The following is a 25,263-nucleotide window of genomic DNA, read 5'->3' as shown; positions in this document are numbered from 1 at the left end:
GACCTCAGGCGATCCTCTGGCCTGGGCCTCCCAAAGTGCTGGGATTATAAGCGTGAGCCTCTGCGCCTGGCTGCCCTGCTTCTGGATCAGCCCCTGACTGACGAATTAGCCTCGTCTCTTTTCCATGTTCTTTCCCTTTACTCCTTCCTCATCCCAAACCCTAACCTCCCTGCAGCCCCTGGAACCCGCTGTGCTCCCTTGCTGCTGTGCTTTTGTACACCTGTCACTGCTGTTTCAAGTCCCCCTCTTATCTTCTGGTATTGCTTCCTCTGGCCAAGTTTTGCCGAGGCTCAGCCTGGGTCAGCCTTCCCTCTCCTAGCCCGGGGTCTTAGCCCTTACTTCAGGTACTGTGCTGCTTCATCACTCGTCTAGATTGGAGAATCCTCCAGGGAATGGGGCTTGAGCTTTGATCCATCGTGCTGGGCACTAGTAGGTGCTCAATAAATGTTTATTGAACAAGTGAAAACCGGGAAGTGAATGAATGGATGAACGGGGACACAGCAGCTCGCAGCGGGCAGCAGGAGGCGCTCGCCGGGAGGGTGCTCCTTCCCTTCAGCCCGCCCGAGTTCAGCCAGCGGACCCGGCGGGAGGAGTGGGAGTGGGCCGGGGCCGGGGCCGGGGCCGGGGAGGGGCGGCCATCCCCGCGCTACCCTCACGCCCGGGCTCCGCGGCCCGCAGCGCCACACAGCGAGGGGGAGGGCGCCTGCGGGAAGGACAGGGTCCGGGCAGCGCCCTTCCGCAGGCTCCTTTCATTCTTCCACTTGGGGGTCTCCAGGAATGAAATCTGGCCCCAGCCAGGCCGGAGCGCGCGAATGAAAGGCGGCACTGGGACCAAGAGAGAAGCTTCGTCCCGCCTGGGCTGCGGAAACTGGCGGCGCCGGGGGTGTCCCATCGCAAGGGCGTCCGAAAGCGGGGCAAAGGGGACAGCCTCGCCCCTCGAGCGGCTGCTCCCGCAGCTCGCTCACCCCTGCGGGTACCTCGTCACTCCCGCGTGCGGCCCCGTCCCGACTCTTGGATCGGACTCTCCAGTCCCTTCTTGCGTCTTCCCCTCTTTCCTCTGGGCCTTGGTATGCCCCAGGGGACAGATGTCTTGGGATCTTTAACATTTGGGATGCTGCAAATGCCGAAGTTAAATGAAATACCTCCGGGGAGGGCAGGCCGCGGGGAGGCTCGGGGGGAGGGAAGATGGCCTGGACAAACAGGTCCTGAAGCTGCGAGCCTGGAGTGGAGGGCGCAGGGGCAGGCGGGCGGCGCCAGAACTCCATGGGACAGGTAAGCGGGAAAACTTCGCGGCACCCAGCGCGGGTGAACTGGGGCGGGGGATCGGGCCCCTGAACCCATGGTCTTCAGCCTTAGCGGAGGGTGCCCTACAGGGAATGGGGTAATTTTTTCAAAGGGGCAGGAATTCTGAGTTCCTACCAAAAATGCACATTTCCAGCCCCTCAACCTTTCTCCTTCGACCGTCTTCGTGCCTGTGGATCTTCCTGGCCAGGTTCCGGGAAGCCAGAAAGCAGCCAAACAAAAGGAGCAAAGTCTCGGGCCAGCCTGGATGTGGAGGGCGCAGTGGGGGAGGGGAGCAGGGTGGACAGGACAAAGGGGCTTTTTAGAGAAAGCCTAGAGGTCTCATTTCAGGGCGCATTCCAAGCTGGCTTAGAGTTCCCCTGTCCCAGCCCACTCCACCTTTGCTTAGTGCGGGCGAACACCTTTCCTAGTGAGCAGGGAGCAGATGCGAGTAAGAAAACAGTGAGGGAACCATCTCCCACCCCTCTTGCCTGGAGGATCCCGGGCTATTTCACTTCTTCCTTTTTTCACTGTTGTCTCTAGCGCTGGCCATTGATTCCTTAATTCATGAAGTAAGATTGTAGCAGTGCCTGAGACTACTTTGCTGGGGACTGTTGGGGATGTGAAGATGGTAGGACGAGGCCCTTGCTTTAAAGAACTTCCAATTTGGTGTTATCAGAAGACCCTAAAAGAAGGAACTTTTTTTTAAAAAAATGGAGAGTGGATGGCTACAGCGCTGGGGAAGAGTTTTCTGATTCGAGACTTTTCCTTAGGAAACGAAAACACTAAAGAGGTCCAGTTTCTCTTCCCTGGGGAAGGGCTCTTGTCTGCAAAGATCAGATTCCAAGTACTATAATGCTTTGCAAGGAAATACCACTTCCTCACCAACTGGTGGTCTGGACCGTGCTCTGGGGTTTGGGGCTGGGGCATCAGTCCCCTGACTCCCCGGCCTGGCTGGAGTGGGGAGCTGTTTCAGATTCCCAGCTGGCCTCTGGAGTGCCCACCTCCCCCATTGGTATTTTGAATTGAATGACATGGCCATCAGAGAGCTCCAAGGATGGCTCCCCCGGGGTTCTTGGCAGGAGGTTTGGTTTGCCAGCTCCTTTCCAAACCTCAGATTCTGCAAGGTTGGGAAATATTGAGCGTGAATTTGGGGGAGCAGGGCGTTTTTGAGAATTCCAAAGGATCAATGCAAACAGTGAGATTGAGCATCTGTACTAACCTCCCCTGAAGTCAGAGATGGTGGATTACCTGAGGGCAGGGATTCTTCACTGGGTTCATTGGCATTAGGCATCTGTACATAGAATTCAGAGGGTGTGTAAACTAGGTGAGGCAAAAAAAGACATCATTGTTTTTCACCAACCTTTAACAGATTTTAACATCACCTTTAGTTATGAAGACAACAAATCACAGTAGCATTGGCAGTACCTGTGACTTTGCCATTAATAGAATTCACAGTTTCATATCACACCACAGTCACAGCAATCTTGAAATATTGTTTACACTCAGCCCTTGTGTGAAATTACCCACTACTATACCCTGCTTAATGTTAATAAAGAAGCATATATATTGCTATGTTTTTATATTTTTAGAACTTTATTTCATATAATTGACTTTTTTAGTGATCTTCTTAATTTTATTTTATGCATTAAGAAATGTGAACTGTGAGCCAATTCACAGCTGGTAGAAACTTCCACCAACCCCCACCTGGAGCTGGGGGTGGGCAAGGTGGAGGAAGGGCCGCTTATGCCCAGAGTCAACCCCTCTCTGTTTGACTTTGTAAGAAAATGCCAAGCCTCTATGGGGAGGGACTGTGTGTCACGGAGGACTGGGGAAGGGCAGGGCTGCAGGCTATTTGGGAGACCCAGAGAACAAGCTCCCAATGGGGTGGGATGAGGAGGAACTGTCCCCTGTTAGGGCCCCTCGGCCTCAGCCTGGGCAGAAAATGAGGTGGTCAGCCTGGAGCACTCTGGGGCTAGCATTGTTTGGAAAAAGGGTGTGTGCAGGAATGTGAAGGTGTGCTGGGTGTGTGTACCGGAGCAGTGGGGGATGCTGGCGGACTCCAGCCCCGTGAGTTCCGCTCCACAGGAGATGCCTGGTGAAAGCAAACTTCCTCTGTCATCCCTGCACTTGGGGGTAGGGAGTGGGGACAGGGCTTTTCAGGGGCTGGGGGAGGGGAAGCAATCCAGACATACATTGAGGCACTGGAATCTGGGTGGGGGGAATGGTGGGAAGATCAGAGAGTGGGGGGAAAGGGAGGTGGTAAGATGAAGACTTGAGGGGTGCAGCCTGCTGGGGACAGGCCAGGCAACAGTCAACCTTAGCTTTGCTTCCCCCTGTGAAATAGGCTAGATTCCAGTTTCCCATTTGCTTGGGGGGTCAGTGGGATGGGAGACCTTGAGGCTTATGTTTTATAGGAAATAAGTTCCATTTTGGTCTCTGGTTCCTTGCATTTGGGGAGTGGGCTTAGGGTCTGGTGTCACAGTGGACCTCCTGTGGAGTAGGGAACAGGACTTGGGCTCGGGTCAGTGCCTGTCAGTGCCCCATGAACATGCGTTGCTGGGGGATGGATGTAAATAATAAACAGAGAAGTGATGGCCTTGATACCCCTGGGGGACAATGTCTGGGATATAAAGAACAGCCTGATCCTCTCTCTCTAGGATTCTAGAACTTCTGCATATTGGAATTCCAGCTGCCTTGCCTGAGGTTTTAAAATCCTCACTCAGGAGAGATAAAACCCAGGCCTTGGTCTCCATTTCGGTATGTGGGGAAGAGCAGTGACCCATCCCCGTCAGTTTGTAAATGTCCTGCTTGTTTTTTCCATGGACAGTGGACATTTCACCCTGCTTTTGGGGTGCTTAACAGGCCTCAATTTCTGGAAAGAGAAACTGAGGTCAAAGGAAGGCAGGGAGAGCCAGGGTCAGGACAGGAGGGTACGCAGGTACCTCACAGCTCAGAATGTTGTACTAAGGTCTCTTGAGGCCATGAAGACATGACCCTTGTTGTTGCCTTCTTTGGGGATTCCTCCATGGGAGCCCCTTTTTCCCTGCTACCCTCCTGCCCCCCGGAAGTGCAGAGGCCCAGGAGCTGCCTGCTGGCACCAGTTGCACGGGATTAGTTCAGGGAAGGACTTGCTCACCTGCTCCTCCCCTCTGACTCAAGTCATAACAAGTAACCTGGTTCCCCTGGCCCAGCAGCCTGGGAGGGACGGCAAGGCAGGCAGGTGAGCCGAGACGGACGGACGGCCAGCAGCCCCGTTGGCTGGAGAGAGAGCACAGGCCTGTGGCCTTGGGAGACCCTTAGGTGACATGCGAGGGCCCTGAGCCCCCTGACTGGAAGCAGGGGCTGTTTCTCAAACTCCTGGACTAAAGCCCAGAAGCAGGTGAGGGCGGGGTAGGTGGAATGGGTCTTTGGGGCTGAGAGCAGGCTGGCCTGGGAGTGGAGGAGCCCAAGCAGTGGCCATCACCCCTCTCCGACCCCCACTCCCACCAGCCTATGTCTGGGGTGTAGGGATGACAGAGGGGTGCTGGTGGGCTTGGACAGGAGCCTGTTCCTGTGGTTGCCCAGGCCTTAGTTTCCACCAGAGGGAAGGCAAGCAGAGATGAGCTGGGACAGGCAGGCCCGAGACCTGGCTTTGGGGGACACACTTGGGATAGAGGAGGATCCCCCATGGCCTGGCCTGAGGGAAGGTGCTCTGGAGTTTCCCTCCCTCTCTCTGTGCCCCTTCTGGTCTCCTCTGCCTTTTTCTGGGGACATTGTTCAGCTGGGTGGGCTGCTTTTTAGGGCCCAGTACTGGGGCTTGAAGAGGCCCAGGAGGGATCCCTGTGTTGGGGAGGGGGTGGGGATGTTACCTGAACTGCCTTTATCTAAAAGCAATGCCTTAGACATTGAAGACTCATAGCCTCCTGGGTGGGGGTGGTGCCCTCGCTCTCACCTGTGGACTCTGGGGCAGGTTCCCTACAGCTGTGGAGGGCGGTCTCGGCAGAGGCAGATGTGGGGGTCTGCTACATGGCTGTGCGAGTTTCCTTCTTGGCCTGACATTGACCAAGAGGTCGAGATTCAGACCGGAGGCCTGGAAAGGCTTTAGACACTGTGCAGTCTTTATTGTGCACAGGAGGAAAGGAAGCCCGGGGAGGCCTGGTGACTTCCCCAAGGTAGCACAGACTGCAGCAGAACCAAGCCTTGAGCCCACAGCCAGGCTCTGGGCATCTGACGCTGTTCTCTTTGCTCTACTTGGGGCGGCAAGTCATCCCAGAGAGGACCCAGCATCAGCCTGGGACCACTGGGAAGATCAGTGCCTCCCCTTTGACGCTGGCAGTGAGAGACTGGGCTGAGCTGGGAGAAGGGGAAGCTGGCGGAGACAGGAGGCGTGCTAAGGTACCCCTCTGTCCCTGTAAGTCCCCACTCCTCTGCAACAGTCTCAGAGCCCCTGAGAAGCAGGGGCTGAGTTGGCCCAACTTTACAAGGCAACTACTTAGTGGTTAATAATTAATTAGCAAGCATGACTAATTAATGGCTTCCCCTCCCACATTACTTCCTCCCCTGTCCAAAGGAGACACACTCAGCGTGCTAACTGAGACCACCTTGCTTCCTAGCTCTGGCTGCACCCTGCCCTTGGCTTCTGGGGAGAGTGGGAGGATGGCTAGGGTGGGTGGGAAGGGGTGGGGGTGAGCTGCCTGCTCATCTGTCCTGTTCTTATCTCTACGAGGGATAGAGTTTGGGACAGATGGACAGTGCAGAGCTAATAGTCATCCTAAGTATCCTGCGGGGTGGGGTTCCAGAATATATGGCCAATCTTTCAGAACTTTGGCATGTTTGCAAAGGCCTCCCATAAAGTTAAAAAAAAATAATTCTCCCATGCATTCTCTAGACTTCCTTGAATAATTGAAATTCCAAAGTGCAAGGTACATGTTGCTTTCAGGGTTTTGTGTTTGATTGTTGCTGCCTGTGGTTGCTGTGTTGTTTATGTAGGTCTATAAAAGTTCTTGATCGTCCTGCTCTTATCATCTTGATGGGTGGAGAGGTATCACCGGGGACCTGGCTGACAGCAGTCCCCTCTCCCTCTTGGCCTTGCTTTGTTACCAGCTTTCCCAAGGCCGACTTTTCTGTTGTGTTGGCTGCCTGTGGAGGGGTGGAGCTCACCTCCCCCACCCTGCGGCCCCGCGCTCTGAGGAGGCAGGATAGGCTCCAGACAGAAACTCGGAAGGACTTTTGGACTCTTGCTCAATGGGCTGACTCAGTGAGGAGGTGGCTGGGCTCTCTTTCCAGACCGGACTGCCTGCACGGGCTCCGCCCACCCCTCCCACCCCTACTGCAGCCAGCAGCTGCCAGGCCCTGGCCAGCTGGGACCCCAACCAGGGGTGTGGGTTGGTGAGAAGGGAGGGGGGTGGGCACAGGTGTTATCTGGGTGACTGGTCTCTAGCTGAGCCGACACAATGGGATGGCACCTGTACCACCCAAGTGTTCTCCACCCCGAAGCAGGCAGAGGAGCAGGTGATCTCCTTTCTCTCCTTGCGCTGCTTCTGCTCTAGTCACTGCTTGCCCCTCACCTGTCAACTCTTGGCAACCCTGACAGACACAGCCCTGGGTCTCCCCTGGCTGTGGGGTGTAGGGGATCCAGGCTGTTTCCCCTTCAAGGGTCTCCTAGGAGTAACTGATGGCTTGAAACTTGTTTGAGGGCTTTGGGACAGCTCTCTGGCATACAGTGGCTGCACATATCTGCAGATGTGAAGTTCAGAGTCCAGTGCGCCAATTCAGAGAGCGGGCATCCTGGGCTTTGGAGGCCCCAGACCCAGGGGCCTTGGCCATGTGCCTGCCCACTTCTTGAAGTGCCCTCGGCCACTGGGGCAGTAGGACATGCCTCACACCTCCTGGGTTCTTGGGTTGAGGATAGCTGTGTCCCATAAAGATGTCTTCCCCTTCCTCTTTCTTTTTTTTGGAGAAGGGGTCTCTCTGTTGTCCAGGCTGGAGTGCAATGGTGTGAACACGGCTCACTGCAGCCTTGACTTCTCCAGGCTCAGGCAATCCTCCTGCCTCAGCCTCCTGAGTAGCTGGGACTACAGGTGCACACCACCATGCCCGGCTAATTTTCATTTTTGGAGAGATGGGATCTATGTTGTCCAGGCTGGTCTTGAACTCCTGGGCTCAAGCAATCCTTCTGCCTTGGTCTCCAGAAATGCTGAGATTACAGGTGTGAGCCACCATGCTGGGCCCCCTTCCTCCTCTCTTTGTCATCCCATCCCATTTTTTTGTCCCCTTCCTTTTTATCCTGTCTCTGCTCTTTTCCTTCTTGCCCTTCTCCCCAGTCGAGCGGCTCTTGTGGCTACCACAGCTGTCGACCCCCTTAGGCCTAGAGGACTTTGGCCCAGAGGGGAGCTAGGCTGGGCCCCTGAGAGCCCACTGAGAACAGGGTTTGCTGGTAAGGCCCACAGCCTCTTCTCTCAGTCAGCACCCCCACTGCCAGAATCTCCCGCCCTAGATGGTTCCTGAAGCACAGTCCTCCCTTCCACTCCCCTGCTCTCAAGCATCTATTAAGCTTTTTGTAACCAAAATGGTTCATATCTAGCCTTTTTGTTATTGTTCTCTTTTCTCTTTAAAGCTGGGGAAACTCCAGGCTACCTACACAACCTGGCCCAGGCTGGTCACGGTGTCCCCCCTCCCTGCTCTGTGCCCTCTCCTTCCAGAAATCCACCATGGAGAGTAAGGATGAGGTCAGCGACACCGACAGCGGCATCATCCTGCAGTCTGGTGAGTGTTCAGGGAAATTCCCCTGCCCTAGTCCCTGGTCCCCGGCCCTGACTCCTGAGTCCTGAGTCCCCAGGCGCTAGGGCTGGCCGGGCTGAGACTCCCAAGGGCTGAGAGGAAGGAGAGGGAGAGGCCTCTGCTGGGAGGAGGGGGAGGTTCTGGAAGGGCTGGAGCCTCAGGGACATGTGGAATTTTCCTCCCTGGAGAAAACTTGTTTGGAGTTTTGGTTCTATCTGGAAGAGGGATCTGCAGTGTTCAACTTTAGCCCCAGTTGAGAAGTTGAAAAATCTCAGCCAGGCATGGTGGCTCACGCCTGTAATCCCAGCACTTTGGGAGGCCAAGGCGGGTGGATCACAAGGTCAGGAGATCGAGACCATCCTGGCTACCACGTAGTCCCAGCTATTTGGGAGGCTGAGGCAGGAGAATCGCTTGAACCCGGGAGGGAGAGGTTGCAGTGAGCCGAGATCGCGGCATTGCACTCCAGCCTGGGCGACAGGGCAAGACTCCATCTAAAAAAAAATATATATCATCTGGCCAATGTGAAGGTCCTGCCTCTCTGGCCAGACCTGTGGGCCTAGTCTGGCCTAGTCTTGACAGAGGACAAGAAAGAAGAGGCTTATGTGTGTGTGCAAGAGAGAGGGTTAGTGGGGAGAGGGAGAGAGAGAGAGAGGAAGAAGAAGAAGGAAAAGAGGAAGAAGAACGGAGGAGGAGTTGGGGGAGGACTGCATGGGCAGAACTCCCTCCCCTGCACTCCCCCGCATAGGTCACCTGGTGAGACGACCCTCCCTTCTGAGCTGTAACATTTGTGCAGCCAAGAGATGTGGTGTTTTGTGGCTGTGACACAGGCCACAGCAGCCAGCCTGCAATTTGTAGGCAGGCATGAGATGTGTGTGTGTGTGTGTGTGTGTGTGTGCATGTGCATTCCCCTAGGGGTGGTCAAGTAACAGAGGAGGCTTCCATCTTCAGCCTCCCTGAGCATGTGCCCCCCACCCTTGCAGGCCCTGACAGCCCGGTCTCTCCAATGAAGGAGCTGACCCATGCAGTGCACAAGCAGCAGAGGGCCCTGGAGGCGAGGCTGGAGGCCTGCCTGGAGGAGCTGAGGAGACTCTGCCTTCGGGAAGCGGTGAGGCCCGAGCCAGCACACACAAGCATCGGGTTCATCTGAGGAGCTGTGGAGCCACGTGTGGGAATGCGGGAGCTGGGGAGAGGGAGCCCCATTCTTGAGGGAATTCTGGACATCAGGCTGGGGGCTGGGGCCCAGAGTCCCCATGATGCAGTGTTTGACCTTGTGCTGGTTGGAGAAGAGTCAGACCCAGGCGGGGGGCCCAGGCACAGAGAACAAAGTTCATCAGGGGCTGCAGAGGGACTGCATAGACATAAGTGCATATGAGTGCTGTAACCCGGGTCGGTGTAGCTCTGGAGGAAGTGATCAGAAGGAGGTCTGAAGGGAAAGGGGAGGAGTGCAGAGTGGGTCTGAAGACAGGAGAGACAATGTGGAGGATGGGATGGGGTGGGGTGGAGGGTGGTCCCACCAGGGCTTCTGTGGAAGGCAGGCACATGCAGTGCAGGGGCCAGTGAGCCAAGGCTGGGCAGGTGGAGAGGACCTGGCTGGTCTCTGCTTCCTCCCCAGGAGCTGACAGGCACTTTGCCAGCAGAGTATCCCCTCAAACCAGGGGAAAAGGCTCCCAAGGTTCGCCGCAGGATCGGAGCGGCTTACAAACTGGATGACTGGGCCTTGCACAGAGAGGTGAGGAACCTCAGGAAGCTGCCAGTACCCCTCGATCCCCAAAGCTGATTGCTGAGACACCACACCTCAGCGCAGTACCCTGGCAGGTTCCCTTCCACCCTTTCACACCCAGTGAGGGTGCTTGGCTGCCTGTTGGTGAGGGGCACCATGAATATGTAGCCCAAATGGCTGTGGAGAAGGGCCGCTGCCATGGAACCGAGAGCTGGGAGCTCAAGGGAGGACACTGGGTTTGACCCCATTGGGCAGAAGATCAGTTAAGAGCACCAGCCACCAACCCAGCGGGCAATAGCCTGCTCAGACAGGTTACTCAGGCCCCTAGGGCTGTCCTCCTTTCTCAGGAGCAGGTGGGGGCAGTCAGGCCCTGGGTGCCCTTCCCCCGTGGCGTCAATGGCAGCAGTTTCCCATGGGCCAGCCTGCCCCACCCTTTGGGGTCAGGAGGGAAAGTGTCCCACTTGGGTTCCCACCCTGCCCGGTTCAGCAGGCGGGCTGGTGGGTGGGTGCCCATGCCAGCTTTTCAGGCTGACAAGTTTGCTTTTCAGCTCCTCCCACCCCTCCGCCCTCTGCTCCACGTCCGTCCATTGGTGCTGCTGTCTGCCTCTCTTCTGTCTTCAGGGCTTAGGACTGGGACCTAGAGCACTGTGTCAGGGCCGCTCTCTACCCTCTGGGCCCCCAATCTCCCTGCCTCACTCCTGCCCCTCTCTCAGGACCCCCTAAGCAGCCTGGAGCGCCAGTTGGCCCTGCAGCTGCAGATCACAGAGGCAGCCCGTCGGCTGTGCCTGGAGGAGAACCTCAGCAGGCAGGCTCGGCGGCAGCGGAAGCACTCCATGCTGCAGGAGGAGAAGAAGCTGCAGGAGCTCCAGCGCTGCCTGGTTGAGCGGCGGCGCAACAGCGAGCCACTTCCGGCTGCTGCTCTCCCCCTGGGCCGAGGTGAGCCGGCTGCCCTGAGTGCCCTTGGGCCATGCTCCTTAAATGAGCTTTTGAGGGATGGTGGGCGCACAGCCCCGTGCCACTGCCTTTGCATTCGGCTTCAGCTGGGTAAAGCTGATTTTTGGGTTCAGCTCCATCCCATCCTGATTCTCTCCAACTCCAGCAAGGCTTCCCCATCCTGTGAGGCCCTCTCCTCCGTCTCCTTAGAAAACACCCTACTCTCTCCTTCTGTATCCTCCTCAAAATACACTACCTTCAAGAGACTTCCTACACAGAGATAATTCTCAGCTGACCCTGAGCTGAATCCGAGGTGTATTCAACTGGGTAGCCCAGGCTGGCCCTGCTGCCCTCCAGGCCCACAGGGTGATGGAGTCTCTGGGTCAGGGTAGTGTGAGGCTCCCGTGAGCCCGAGGCTCTGAGTTGATGTGTAGTCCCCTGGCCTGAGTTAGGCAGCAAAGGGTTTGACCATTGCTGTGTGTTACTGATCACTGAATTGTTTCAGGGGCCCACAGCTACTTAGGAGATGTTCAGGTTGAAATCCAGCAGCACTGGTGTCACACCCCACAGCCCCTTAAGTATCTACAACCACCCTGGTCAAGGCTGGGATCCTTCCATGTCTGTTCTCTGCTCTCCTTGTGTCTGTAGTTCAATCCCTGAGCTCCTTGGCCCAGAGACTGGTGGCCGTGGGGGCACCTAGTGAGTTGTTGATGCCCAGGGCCTGCCATATCACATCAGTGTGTCCACCACAGGTTAGCTTCCAACAGGTGGTTCTGAGCCCTCAGGTGTGACTGTTTTCCTTTGTCCTGACCCAAGGCCAGCCTATCAGGTCAGGACTTGCATCTCTCCATTCCAAACCCCACCGCAGCAGGCTCATGACTCAGCTCTGCCCCCCATCTCTCACATGGGACCCAGCCCTCCCTGGCTGCCTCAGAGGGAACCAGGAGGGAATGAGGCCGTGGCCCTGCAACAGAATTGGATTCAGAGGTCTCGGCCTTCATTCACATTCTCAGGCTCCCATCCCTGCATATCGTGTTAGCTTTTTGCCAAGACTACTCCTCAGCCTGGGAGCAGTCACAGGGAAGCTGGAAGGCCCTTGCTAGTCCCTGTGCCCCGGGTCCCATGCCTCAGGCAGGGGGTTATCTCAGCACAGGTCTCAGAAGTCCCTGCTCCCATCCATGGCCTCTAATTTAGGGTAGAAAGTGCGTGACCAGACACCACCCACGTCACCTCCCGCAGCCAAGAGTAGGTGATAAAGGAGGAGGTGCCTCCATGTGACAGTTCACCCAGTAAACTCAGAAGACAGTGGGGCTGACCCAGGGAAAATGGCCAGACCTCTGTCTGGTTCCAGTGGTTCTGGCTTGGCCGCAGAACAACACTCCCAGTCTCTGAGGCTCTAATGGAAGACAAGTTCTACAACCTTACTCCACTCTCACCAGGGATCCCAGGACTTGACAGCAACCTTGAAAGGTAGCTGCTGAATTGGACATGGAAGCCCCTAAGGTCCAACTTGCTCTGTGCCTGCGGGGAGAGGTCAGGGTGGTGAGATATGCCCATTGGTTGCAGCGCCTCCTGCTCCCCGGTCCAGTCTCACACTGCTCAGCAGCCTCCCCTGCCCACCGGGGCTGCCATTGCTGGGAGCTTCTGCCCATGATGGGTGGCAGGGGAGTGTCACCCTGATGCTGCCATTGTGACTCATAATGCTTCTTGTTGGGAGTTGGGACCAGGCCAGGACTAGTCTGGGGCTCTGTGGGAGGCAGGAGGATGAGGTTCTGAAACCTTGGAGCACTCAGTCCAGGTGAAGACAGAGCTGCGGAGAGGAGACAACTGGTGTAGCTGCTGACTTTCCCACATCAGGAATCAAGACCCCGCTGGCCAACTTCAGGCCCTGGGATCTAAAGTCCTGTCGTGAGAGCACAGAAGGGATCAGTTCTAGACAAGTAATTTCTGTTTTGGGGCTCCTCTGCTCAGCCGAGCCCTCCTAGAAAGAACGAAGTAAAGCAGAATTATTAGTAGCTGAGGTGTTTTGAATTAAAAAGGGAAGGCCGGATATGGTGGCTCATGCCTGTAATCCCAACACTTTTGGAGGCTGAGGTGGGCGGATCATGAGGTTAGGAGTTCAAGACCAGCCTGGCCAACATAGTGAAACCCCATCTCTACTAAAAATACAAAAATTAGCCGGGCATGGTGGTGCATGTCTGTCGTCCCAGCTACTCGGGAGGCTGAGCCAGGAGAATTGCTTGAACCCGGGAGGTGGAGGTTGCAGTGAGCCGAGATCGTGCCACTGCACTCCAGCCTGGCGACAGAGTGAGACTTCGTCTCAAAAAAAAAAACAGGAGGCCAGGTGCAGTGGCTCACACCTGTAATCCCAGCACTTTGGGAGGCCGAGGTGGCTGGCTCACTTGAGGTCGGGAGTTCAAGACCAGTCTGACCAACATGGAGAAACCCCATCTCTACTAAAAATACAAAATTAGCCAGGCATGGTGGTGCATGCCTGTAATCCCAGCTACTTGGGAGGCTGAGGCAGGAGAATCACTTGAACCCAGGAGGCGGAGGTTGCGGTGAGCTGAGATTGCATCATTGCACTCCAGCCTGGGTGACAAGAGCGAAACTCCGTCTCAAAAAAAAAAAGGGAAAAAAGCAAACAAACCAAAAACCCAAACAAAAAACCACCCTGCCCCCTTGGGCTCCATACAAGGGTAATTTAGTTTGGGAAAGTAACTGTGCTAGGTGAGAGTCACCAGCCACACTTTGCAGTGGCAGGGAGCAGTCAGGTGTTGAGCTCATTTACTAGAGTGAACCCCATGAGGGCCACCCAGCACCCACCTGTGCGATGTAATAGGTGCTCTGGATGCATCTGTTGATCAACAACACCAGCCATTAGCCACATCCTCATAGCATTTCTTTTTTCTTTCTTTTTTTTTTTTTTTGAGACAGAGTCTCGCTCTGTCATCCAGGCTGGAGTGCAGTGGAGCCATCTCAGCCTACTGCAACCTCCACCTACTGGGTTCAAGCGATTCTTCTGCCTCAGCCTCCTGAGTAGCTGGGACTGCAGATGTGTGCTGCCACGCCCAGCTAATTTTTGTATTTTTAGTAGAGATGGGGTTTCACCAAATTGTCCAAGCTAGTCTCGAACTCCTGACCTCAAGGGATCCTCCCACCTCGGCCTCCCAAGTGGTGGAATTACAGGCGTGAGCCACTGCGCCTGGCCTCTCATAGCATTTCTGAGATGATGGAAGTGTTCTGTATCTGTGCTGTCCAATACAGTAGCCACTTGCTGCATGTGGCTGTGGAGTATTTGAGCTATGCCTAGTGTGACTGAGGAACTGACTTTATTTAGTTTTAATGAAAATAGCCACAGGCGGCTAGTGGCAACCGTGTTGTACAGCATAACCTTGGGGGAGGCTCAGCATTTGTGAGTATAATCTCCACCGTTACCCCTCTACCTGGGGTGTCCTGTGACGCTGCTGCGGGGCAGGGGAACGTTGAGCTAGGGCAGGGTTGGGACAGTTGCTGAGATAGTGAGCAGCTCTCAGAAACCTGAATCTTTTTTTTTTTTTTTTTCCAATCTTTTTAGAGACAGGGTCTTGTTCTGTTGCTCAGGCTGGAGTGCAGTGGTGTGATCATACCTCACTGCAGCCGTGAACTCCTGGGCTCAAGTGATCTTCCTTCCTCAGCCTCTAGTAGCTGGGACTACAGTCATGTGCCACCACACCCAGCAAATTAAAACAAAACAAAAAAACTATTTTAGAGATGGCATCTTGCTATATTGCCCAGGCTGGTCTCAAACTCCTGGTCTTAAGCAATCCTCCAGCCTCAGCCTCTGGAGTAGCTAAGATTACAGGTGTGCCTGGCCCGATAAAAATCTTTATTCCTAAGGTTTTTATAAAAGATCAAAGGCAGGAGACCAGAATTCAGTAAGAGGGGGCCTCTTTAATTGAACCCTAAAGCAAAGGCTACTTGTGAGCCAAGCAAAGCACGGGCTGGCTGACTACTCAGGAGTCAAGCCCAGCTCCTGGCACCGTATGTCCTACAAATCTACCGCCTGCTCTGGGTAAAGTTTTTTTCATTAAATTGCGGAGCAGGCTGGGCATGGTGGCTCAAGCTTGTAATCCCAGCACTTTGGGAGGCCAAGGCAGGAGGATCTCTTGAGCCCAGGAGTATGAGACCTGCCTGGACCACACAGGGAGACCCTGTCTCTACAAATAACTAAAATAAAAAAATTGGATAGGCATGGTTGTGGACACCTGTAGTCCCAGCTACTCAGGAGTCTGAGGTGGGAGATTGATTGAGCTCAGGAGGTAATCCTGCAATGAGCTGTGATTGGGCCACTGCACTCCAGCCTAGGCAACATTGTAACACCCCATCTTTAAAAAAAAAATGTTGTGGAGCAAAGGTTAACAAACTTTTCCATAAAGAGCCAGATAGTACATATTTTAGGCTTTGTGGGCTGTTTGGTCTTTTTCACAACTGTTCAACTCTGCTACTTCAGTGCTAAAACAGCCAGACATTACATAAACAAATTCATAGCAGTGTTCCAATAAACATTTATTTACAAAAGCAGCTATTGAACTGGATTTGACCCCTGGGCCATAGTTAGCTCACCTCTGTTGTAAGGGATTTCAAGATGGTTGGAACTTTTTACTTTTTTTGAAACTTCCTGGGCAATGCCCATGCATTTGAGATGCAAGCTCACAGGGGAGAGCCCATAAAGGGTTGTGGTTAAGAGCAGACTCCAGTCAGACTGTCTGGGTGTGAATTCTGACTCAACCACCTTTGTTGAATGTACAACCTAAACCACGTTACTCAACTCCTCTGAGACGTGGTTTCCTCAACTGTCACTTGCAGATGATAATATCTACCTTACGTGGTTGTTATGAGAATTACCGAATTAATATATATAAAATGCTACATTTAGAAATGTATTGGCACAGTAGGAACATTAGCAATTATTACTTTTTCCTCATCTTCATTCTCAAACACAGTTGAAAATGTTTCATGAGTTCCACCCAGGTCACTTTAGGCTTATTCACAAGATCTGAAGGCCTGGCCAGGCGTGGTGGCTCATGCCTGTAATCCTAGCACTTTGGGAGGCCGAGGTGGGTGGATCACCTGAGGTCAGGAGTTCGAGACCAGCCTGGCCAACCTGGCAAAACCCCGTCTCTACTAAAAATACAAAAATTAGCCAGGCATAGTGGTGGGTGCCTGTAATCCCAGCTACTCGGGAGGCTGAGGCAGGAGAATTGCTTGACCCGGGAGGTGGAGGTTGCAGTGAGTCGAGATCACACCACTGCACTCCAGCCTGGGTAAGAGAATGAGACTCCATCCCCAAAAAAAAAAAAAAAAAAAAAAAATTCCGAAGGCTTAAGTTTCTTCAAAAGCAATAGCAAAAATGAGTTCCCTCTGATTTCTTAGGTAACAAGTGCTGCTATGCCATGCAGAAAAGTCACACTGAATTTCCTTCAGGTGACTTGCCAGATCACCAGCTGAAGAACCTTCCCTGGGGCCAGCTGGCCAGACCTTATCTTAAATTCAAATTCCTACCTTGCGTTCCTCTTGTTGTTGGTAACGCAGGAGGTCTCACGTTGGGATCTTTGAATTGTATTCGTGATGTGAGATGATTATACAAAAGTTAGAGTGAAATTCCCTTTTTTTTATTTGAGACAGGGTCTCACTCTGTTGCCCAGGCTGGAGTGCAGTGGTGTGATCACAGCTCACAGCAGCCTCGACCTCCCAGGCTCAAGTGATCTTCCCATCTCAGGTTCCCAAGTAGCTGGGACTACAGGCACGCACCATCATGCCTGGCTAATTTTCGTATTTTTTGTAGAGACCAGATTTCACCATCTTACCCAGGTAGGTCTTGAACTCCTGGGCTTAAACCAGGAGTTCTGGTGCCTTGGCCTCCTAAAATGCTGGGATTACAGGCATGAACCACCGTGCCCGGCCATGAAATTCTTTTTATCCTAAGGGCCTTCCAAAATGACCCTTTGTCTTTCCTTTCCACTGCCAAGAAGCCCTGCCAGAGGACACTCTTTTTCTTTTTTTTTTGACAGGTGGGGAAACTGAGGTCTAGAGCATTGAAATGGTTTATTCAAGGTTGCATAGCTAATATCAGAGTCAGGATTAAAATCAGGTTTCCTGTCTCCTAGCTCTGCCTTCTATTTTTTTCTACTTCCATGTAGTAAATTTACAGCCAGGCCAGGCGCAGTGGCTCACGCCTATAATCCCAGCACTTTGGGAGGCCAAGGCGGGATGATCACTTGAGCCTAGGAGTTCAAGATCAGCCTGGGCAAGACAGCAAGACCTCTTCTCTACAAAAAATAAAATAATTTAGCTGGGTGTGCTGGCATGCCCCTGTGGTCTCAGCTACTTGTGAGGCTGAGGTAGGAGGATCCCTTGAGCCTGGGAGGTCAAGGCTGCGGTGAGCCATGATCACACCACTGCACTCCAGCCTGGGCAACAGGGTAAGACCCTGTCTCTTTAAAAAAAAAAAAAAAAATCACTCCCAATGTGTATTTAGCACACAGAGGGTATTTCCTCATAACCGATGCTGTCCTGGGGGAGCTGCTCAGCACTGCTGGTTACGCGTATCTGTTTGTTCCTTTCTTCACTTCCTTCTCTTCTCTCCCCTTTGTCTTTCCCAGAGCTCAGTGCCTCTGATGACAGCTCCCTGTCAGATGGGCTCCTCCTGGAGGAAGGTGAGAAGGATGTTTAGGGGACTATTGTCAAGGCTGGACTCCTACTGCAAGACCATGGGGTTTGGGCAGTTTGCTGGTGTGGAATTTAAGTGGGAGTGAAGGCTAGGGTGCCAGGCTTAGGGTTTCCGCTTGGACTTCATGTCAATTTCCACGTGTCCTTGCACATGCTCAGTTGAAGGTGGGGAATGTGCTGATCATCTCCCATTCTGGAAGCTCATTATTTTTACAGGGAAAGGAAAGGTGAACTCCAAGAGAGCTGATCAACCCCAGATATCCCTCCTTCATCCTTGGGTGTGATTTCAAGATGCACCAGTCAGAGCCAAAGAGCAATCTGCCCACAATCATTGCTGTTTTTTAAAAGAAGGGAGCATTGGGGAAGGAAACACAAGTCTATAGATTAAGAACCCTGTGTACAAACCATGAGGATGCCAGGGTCAAGGTGGATCGAGAAGCTGTTACAGTCCTGCCCAGGGGAGTGCCCAAGCCAATAAGGAAATAGGCCATATGGGCATGGCAGGAACAAGAAAAATAGGTAAACAAAAGATAACTGCAGACATGGTACCAGGAACAAAGGTTAGAAAGTGGAGCACTGTAAGCCCAAGAGAGTCAGTCTGGGAGGCTTCTTAAAGGAGGAAGGCATAAAATAGGGCTGTGTGGGAAGGAGTAAGTCCCAAAGGAGAAGAAAACACGTTTGAGCATCTAGGGCTGGAGCCATGGCCTGGAGCAGCTGCAAAAGCCAGCATGGGAGGGAGAGCAAGGCATGGGCTGTGGTTTGTGGAGGTTCTTGTTGGGCCGGTTCCCCCAGCCTCTGGCCTTACCAGGTTTCTTTTACTCCTGCAGAGGAATCCCAAGTGCCAAAACCTCCTCCAGAGTCCCCAGCCCCACCTTCTAGGCCTCTCCCACCCCAAACCCTCGAGGGTCTGCAGCCAACAGGACCTGAGCCTGGGGGCCCAGAACGGGTTCCAGTCCAGAACAGCCCCTGGAAGGAGACCAGCCTGGACCACCCCTATGAGAAGCCCAGGAAGTCTTCTGAGCCCTGGAGCGAGTCCAGGTCAGGATCGGGGGAAGGGAGAAGGGCAGGGCTGGGAGTCGGTGGGAGCTATACTGGGGATGGCTATAGGCTGGGCAGATGGAAAAGTGGAAAGGTGGAGGAGAGAGCTCCTGCAGTCGTGGGATGGAGGCATGAGACTTGGTAGTTCCCCAAGGATGCTGGCAGTTTGCCCCACTAACTTTGGGAGCCCCTTCCACTGCATCCCCATTCTTCTGCAACTCTTGAGCCCCTGAATGGAGGCATTCCTGCCACTGACCTGTCTCTCATCCTTTTGCAGCAGCCCAGTCACCACACCACAGGATGGGCCCAGTGCCTCCAGCCTGTGGCTTCTGGAGCCTGCCTCCTACCACATGGTTCCCATCCGTGGTGTTCCTGGCCAGTGGCAGGGCCGCACCAGTGCCCCAGCCACCCCTGAGATGCAGGGGAGGAGGGGCCAGTCGCAGTCTCTGAGGTAAGAGACAGCTTCCCCAGAGAGGGGGGACCCACTCAGAGCTTATCGTTGGAGGATGGGAGCTCCCAGGACACAGGTGGGACAACCCTGGGTGACACATGGCTAGTGCCTTGACTTCTCTTAGGATCTCTTCTTGGGGTGCCTCTCGACAGAGAATGCACTGCACCCCGCAAAGCCAAAGGCCTTGCATGAAGCAAGTTGTTTTCTTCCAAAGACTCTAGTTTTGTCTTTTTGCATAACTTGATTCAAATTTTCTGCCCTTGCCATGTTTCCTTGTGCTGGTAGATTATTATTGGTCACTGACAATAGGCAATTCACTTTTTCAATTGATGCACAGTTGATTCTCATTATTTGCGGTAGTTATGTTCTATAAAGTAAAATTGACGCAAATCCTGAATCAGCAAATACTGAACCCTTGCCCCTGGGGAAATATAGGGTTAGGTTCCCGTGAGCTTTTGGTCACGACATTTTGCATCAACTGATTAATATATAACCTTGTGTTATGTGAGTTTCTGCTTAAGGACACCTTACTTAATATGGGTTGTTGATTCATTAACTCATGGCCAACAGCACTGTAACTCATACCCAGATGAAGCTTAACCTAGCACACATATTTTCTCCATAAGGCACACCACAGCCTTTTCCCAGTATGCCTTAGGGAGGAACAGTAGACAGCACTTCAGCACTGTATTTGGGGGCATTTTAAACAGCAGAATCACCAATCAAAGCAAAAACACACACAGTACATAAATATGCCACAAAAAGGACACTGTGTGCTTACAGCATGAGAACTGAAACATGAGGGCAGAACATGGCCTCGTTTAACCTCAGAACTTAAAGAGACTCAAATTTGTCACTTTTCTGCAGTGTCCAAGAATGACCATGAAAGCACTGTGTATATTGCTTTGGGGATTAAAAATAAAGTTTAGCAACTAGGAAAATTACAAATACTGAATCTGCAAATAATGAGAATTGACTGTATGTTACTTTCTAAGTCATCTGCTACTTGGTAATAGTTTAAATGGCTAAGTGTTGACAGGCAGTATTGGCCATACCATATGGTGACGGGGCACCATGAAAGCACTGCTGAATTCTCCGTCAGCTTAAATTTGCTGGTCAGGCAGCACTGAACTGGGGGCAGCTTGGGACAACTGCTCTCAAGTAAAGCAATGGATTTTGTTTAATTTTTAAACTTTTTTTGAGGCAGAGTCTTGCTCTGTCATCCAGGCTGGAGTACAGTGGTGCAATCTTTGCTCACTGCAACCTCCGCCTCTCAGGTTCAAGCGATATCCTGCCTCAGCCTCCTGAGTAGCTAGGATTACAGGCGTCCGCCACCACACAGCAATAGATTTTATATTTTACATGCTACCAGGGCCATTTTACAAACCATGCCTTTGTGCAAATTAGGAAAAGGCAGACACAGCCCCATACCTGGGTGCATTAGTAGAGTGAAGTGAAGGCTGGATTTCAGCCCCTGCCGGTCTTGGGCTGCATGTAACTGCTCTGGGTACCACATGACAGCTTTTACACGTTCAAGTCAGGTATCTGGCAATGCCTACCGAACAGATGCTGTGGATGATCTGCCACTGGACACGGTGTACCTAAGCTGAAAGTACTTAATGTAGTACTTTAAAAAAAGTACTTAATGTGCTACTTGATGTAGCACACTTTACACGAATCACAAGCTTGTGAATGCAGCAGGAACACATTTGCACACAGTGAGGGAATGCATTGCACCCACGCAGCCCAGCAGAGGATTTGTTGGTTTGCTTTGGGAGGTTTGACCTAAGACCCTTGCACGAGGGCCATGCTTGGGCCTTGAGGTAGAGCAGGACTCACCTGTTTTAACTCCACCTCCCACCCCAACCCCAGTGTGCAGTTTCTGCCCCCCACACTCAGAATGCCTCTCTTTCCCTCTTCAGGGTGGATTCCTTCCGGGCGGGTCCCGAGGGCCGAGGTCGCAGCGCCTTTCCCCGCCGCCGCCCCACTCACTACACTGTGACAGTGCCAGATTCCTGCTTTCCCACGACCAAGCCCCCGCTGCCCCACGCCGCCTGCCACTCCTGCTCAGAAGACAGTGGCTCTGACATCTCCAGCATCTCCCACCCCACTTCGCCGGGCAGCAGCAGCCCCGACATCTCCTTTCTGCAGCCTCTCTCCCCTCCCAAGACCCATCGTCACCGCGGGGCCTGGGTCCCAGCAGGCAGCAGAGAGCTGGTCGCCCACCACCCCAAGCTACTGCTGCCCCCTGGCTATTTCCCGGCGGGGCGGTGCGTGGTGGTAGCTGAGAGCCCCCTGCCGCCTGGCGAGTGGGAGCTGTGCCGAGCAGCCCCGGGCCCTGCTTACGAGGAGGAGGCCACTCCCCTGCGCTACCAGCGGCTGGTGCCCTCCCGCAGCCGCATCGTGCGGACGCCCTCCCTGAAGGACAGCCCGGCAGGCCGGGGGCTCAGCAAGGCCGCCGTGTCCGAGGAGCTCAAGTGGTGGCACGAGCGTGCACGCCTCCGGAGCACCCGCCCCCACTCACTGGACCGCCAAGGAGCTTTCCGGGTCAGGAGCCTGCCTCTCGGGAGAGAGAGCTTCGGGCGAGCCCTGGGACCCCGGGCACAGGTACGGCTGCTCTGGAGGGACCCCGGGGCCAGGCAGGAGGGCTGTCTTGCTGGGGAGGGGCTGCAATTCTAGCATGTCCAGGGGTAGAGAGGCATCAAAGCAGAAACCTAGTGGCCGGGTAATCCCCATCTAGGAAGAACAGACCAAAAAATCATTTCCTCTTGGCTCTGGAAGGCACTCTTGGCTTCCCTGGGGCATCTCCTAATTTTGCCTGCCATGCCTAGCTCAAGAGCATATATACTGGTGGATATGATCCCCGAAGATAGCTGAGACTTTTTCCCTCCCTAAATGATGATGCACAAAGCAGACAACCCTCCTCATAATCAAAAGTCCAGTCCAAATCAGCCCCTCAAATTTCCATTTGAAGGTCTAGGACAAAGGGAGAGTAGGAAACGAGTTGCAGAAGCCAGAACCTGTGATTTTCTGGGCATCAGCGTCCTCCCTGACACCCCTCCTCAGCACTAAGCCAAGAAGAAGGGTGGCATCAGAGTTACCAGCACCCACCCTCAAGCTAGACTACTAGGTTCAAATCCCAGTTCTGCCACTTACGAGCTGTATGATTGGGCAAGTTACTTAACCCCTTTGGACCTAGTGTTTCCTCCTCTGTGAAATGGGAGTAGTAGAGTACCTATCTCATAGGGCTGCCAAGAGGCTGAAATGATTAGAGCAATGCATGGTAAACACTAGATATGTGATATCATTATCATCTGGGGCCGCAGAGGCCAGGGAGCAGGCTGGAGGGTACTGTATAGGATACAGCACCCTGACACTGGGTAGGGTGGCAGCCTTGGTTTCCTTGGCCCCTATTTCTTCATTCTGGAAGTGGGGAGCCACACACAGGAATCCTTTCTTTATTCTTTCTCCCTGGTACGGAGGGCTCTGCAGGGGATGTGCTCCAGAAGTTACCAACAAGCTGCTTCTTTGAGACCCCAGATTCCCAGCAGGCCCAGCTGCGTGTCCCTCCCCCACCCACGGTTCTTTGGACTGCAGCTGGCATCCTGGGCCTGGCAGTACCCTGGCCCCAGTCCCAGGCCGCGCCCTCCAGCTGATGTGCTTTTCCCTTCCTGCGCGCTTGGGCCTGTCCTTGGCTGGATAGACCCAGCCCATCCCAACCTGCCAGACAGGGAGGGTGATGAGAAGTGAGCCCAGGAAAGGTGGGGGAGGAGGAGGTCAGGGCGCCTATCACACCCCAAAGGAACCTGGAGGAAAATGTGTAAAGGGGGTCCCTGAGGGACAGAGAGCCTCCTGGGAGGAAGGGGCTGAGTGCCAGGGCCTGCTGCTGCTGCCGCTTCTGCTGGTCAGTGTCCCTAAGGGATAAGGATGGTGTAACTGTGCCTGCTGACCCCGCTTTTCTGCCTGGTTCATTTACCCACCTCTCCTTTCTTCCTGACCCTGGCAGGTGCCCACAGTGTGTGTGCTGCGGAGATCGCCTGATGGGGCCCCTGTGCAAGTCTTTGTACCTGAAAAAGGAGAAATCATCAGCCAGGTGTAACTCTGCACCCCACGCTGGAAAAGACTGTTTCATAGAGGGGCTGGGCTGAGACCCCCCACCCCTGAGTGCCTCTTTCAGCTCCCCCATCCCCATCGCAGGCCGATGACCTGGAGCTGAGACCTTTTATTATTTTTTTTTTACACGACTTTTTTCAGAAGCCCTGACCTAAGGATTTATATATGTGGATTGTCCTCAAGACCCCTGTGATATGATTATGCTTTATCCCCCAGAGTTTGGCCTACTGGACTTAAGGCCTTGCCTGTCTGACTGACAACCTCTATCTCCTTATGCAAGACAAGTGGCAGGGGACGAGTGAAGCAGAGTGGGCCACCTTGGGAGTTCTCCAACGCTCTGTGCTCTGGTTCTAAGAACTTCCCTGGGGAACTGCCTCTGGCCCTCCTGTCCCACTATTGCTGGAGGCTGGACATGGTACACACTCATGCACATGACTCTCCCCCATTTCCCAGGTCTCTGGGTACCCCAGCCTGGGCTGGGGGAGAATCCCTTCCCCCTTTCTAATGTGCTCTGTGATGCACACACCAAGTGGTAGGTCATAGGTCAGTATATCCCAGTGGTGTATTGTCTTGCTAGACCCTGCTATTTTCCTGACCCCATAAATTCTCTTTAGGGACCCAGTCACTATACCCTGTCTATGCCCTGTGGGCTCCCAGACCTCTGAGCTTTGAGTCAGTGGCATCACAGTTTGTAGCTTCAGGGGGTCCGGCTGGGGGCTGGTCCATGCTGGTGGTTAGTGGACAGCAGCCACCCTTTGACAGCCACCTCTGGGCATCTCAAGGGCTTGCAGCCCCACTGCTCCTTCTAACATTTTGTTTGTTTTTGAGATGGAGTCTCACTCTGTCGCCCAGGCTGGAATGCAGTAGCAAGGTTTCGGCTCACTGCAACCCCCATCTCCCGGGTTCAAGCGAATCTCCTGCCTCAGCCTTCCGAGTAGCTGGGATTACAGGCAAGCGCCACCATGCCTGGCTAATGTTCGTATTTTTAGTAGAGATGGGGTTTCATCATGTTGGCCTGGCTGATCTCGAACTCCTGACCTCAAGTGATCCACCTGCCTTGGCCTCTCAAAGTGCTGGGATTGCAGGCATAAGCCACCGCAGCTGGCCCTTCTAACATTTTTTCATCACAGTCCCAAAAACCAATACTTTACAAGTGGTTTTGGAAAGGCACCACTTTTGTGGCATGTTCTGGTTGGGAGAGGGAGTCACAGTTCCTACTCCCCCCACCAGCTATGCTTCTGCTCTGAGAAGGTGCTTATTTATACAAACATGGACATACTCACTCCCAAGGGCTGACGAGATGCTGAATTTTCTTTGAGGGCATTCATTAATTGTCCCAGCTGCAGCGACTGGAGCAAGTCTGGAAGCTGCTGCTGCTAAGACCACCCAGCTGTCCCTGGGTTCTCATCCTAGAGCCTTCTTTGCTTCCAGGTCAGGGGACCTGCTTCAGTGAGAAAGCAACTGAGTTGAGGATAGGAGAGGTAGGGAGAGCTGAGTTCTGACTTCACCTATGCAGAACTCTCTGCCCCCATGTTACCTGGACTGGAACAAACTGTGAATATAGCAGAAGGTTCCAAGAACTCTGGTGTCTGACCTAGAAGAGGCACAGTTCTCCCTACTGGAAAGAAAACGATGTAGCCGATTGCACAAGGGTGCCACGGGAAGACCCAGGATGGCCCATCAAAGGAACCTGGGGGAGGATGCAGGAGGCTGAAGGGATGCACCTGGCATTTCTCTCACTGTGCTCTTACCGCATCAGCAATCCCCACCTTTTGGGCCTACTCTGCCCCCTATGCGTGAATACCCTGCTTGGATGCTGTGCTTTTCCGGTTTGTCTCTAAGCCCCTTTCTCCAGGACGTGTTGGTTTCCCTGGCCTCTCAGTGTCCTCACTGGAGCCCAGAGCGCCTTGATCTGAGCCAGGAGACAGCTGAGCACTGGCCCTTCACACCTAAGCGTCATTTACATTAACTTATTGGTCCTGTATAACACCTGGTGCCATTGCCAAGTGGCTGTGTCCTCAGTTACAGAGCTGGAATTGTGTGGGGTTTAGTGCTAAATACTTCAATAAAGTCTGTTTTTTGTGATTGGCTGAGCTGGGAATGAGGGATTTTTTTTTTTTTTTGTGTTGTGTGTGGTGTGTGTGTGTGTGTGTGTGTGTGTGCCAGGTTTCCTGAGCAGAGGCTGAGCCCGGCCCCCTGGGCTGCCCGCCAAGGTGGCCAAGTTGCCGGGCCCCTCCAGCTGGTCTGGCCAGGT

At 53.7% G+C, this 25,263-nt stretch overlaps 2 protein-coding genes across 3 annotated transcripts in view; both read left to right on the top strand.

The window, feature by feature from the left end:
- Nucleotides 1-1,111: 1,111 nt before the first annotated feature.
- On the top strand, nucleotides 1,112-25,102 carry INAVA (innate immunity activator). 2 transcript variants are annotated; one of them, XM_030818687.1, is made up of 10 exons: nucleotides 1,112-1,272; nucleotides 7,880-8,028; nucleotides 9,024-9,148; nucleotides 9,656-9,772; nucleotides 10,477-10,699; nucleotides 17,341-17,394; nucleotides 18,235-18,445; nucleotides 18,723-18,896; nucleotides 20,819-21,503; nucleotides 22,903-25,102. In XM_030818687.1, the coding sequence occupies exons 1-10, from the start codon at nucleotides 1,112-1,114 to the stop codon at nucleotides 22,993-22,995; spliced, it is 1,992 nt and encodes a 663-aa protein (XP_030674547.1). In that variant the 3' UTR covers nucleotides 22,996-25,102. The 2 variants fall into 2 exon arrangements, with proteins under 2 accessions (XP_030674547.1, XP_004093325.2); XM_004093277.2 differs by lacking the exon at nucleotides 1,112-1,272 and adding an exon at nucleotides 4,395-4,663.
- The window catches only part of LOC100581926 (maestro heat-like repeat-containing protein family member 7), a 52,067-nt gene continuing 51,605 nt past the window's right edge, over nucleotides 24,802-25,263 (top strand). The window contains exon 1 of the mRNA XM_030819399.1: nucleotides 24,802-24,838. Within this exon, the coding sequence (XP_030675259.1) occupies nucleotides 24,802-24,838 (37 nt within the window). The remainder of the gene's footprint in view (nucleotides 24,839-25,263) is intronic.

This window comes from Nomascus leucogenys, chromosome 9, assembly GCF_006542625.1.
Source record: "Nomascus leucogenys isolate Asia chromosome 9, Asia_NLE_v1, whole genome shotgun sequence".
In the NCBI taxonomy this organism is placed as follows: Eukaryota; Metazoa; Chordata; class Mammalia; order Primates; family Hylobatidae; genus Nomascus; species Nomascus leucogenys.
Note: the sequence above shows the minus strand (reverse complement) of the source record. Positions and strands in the feature narration are given on the sequence as shown.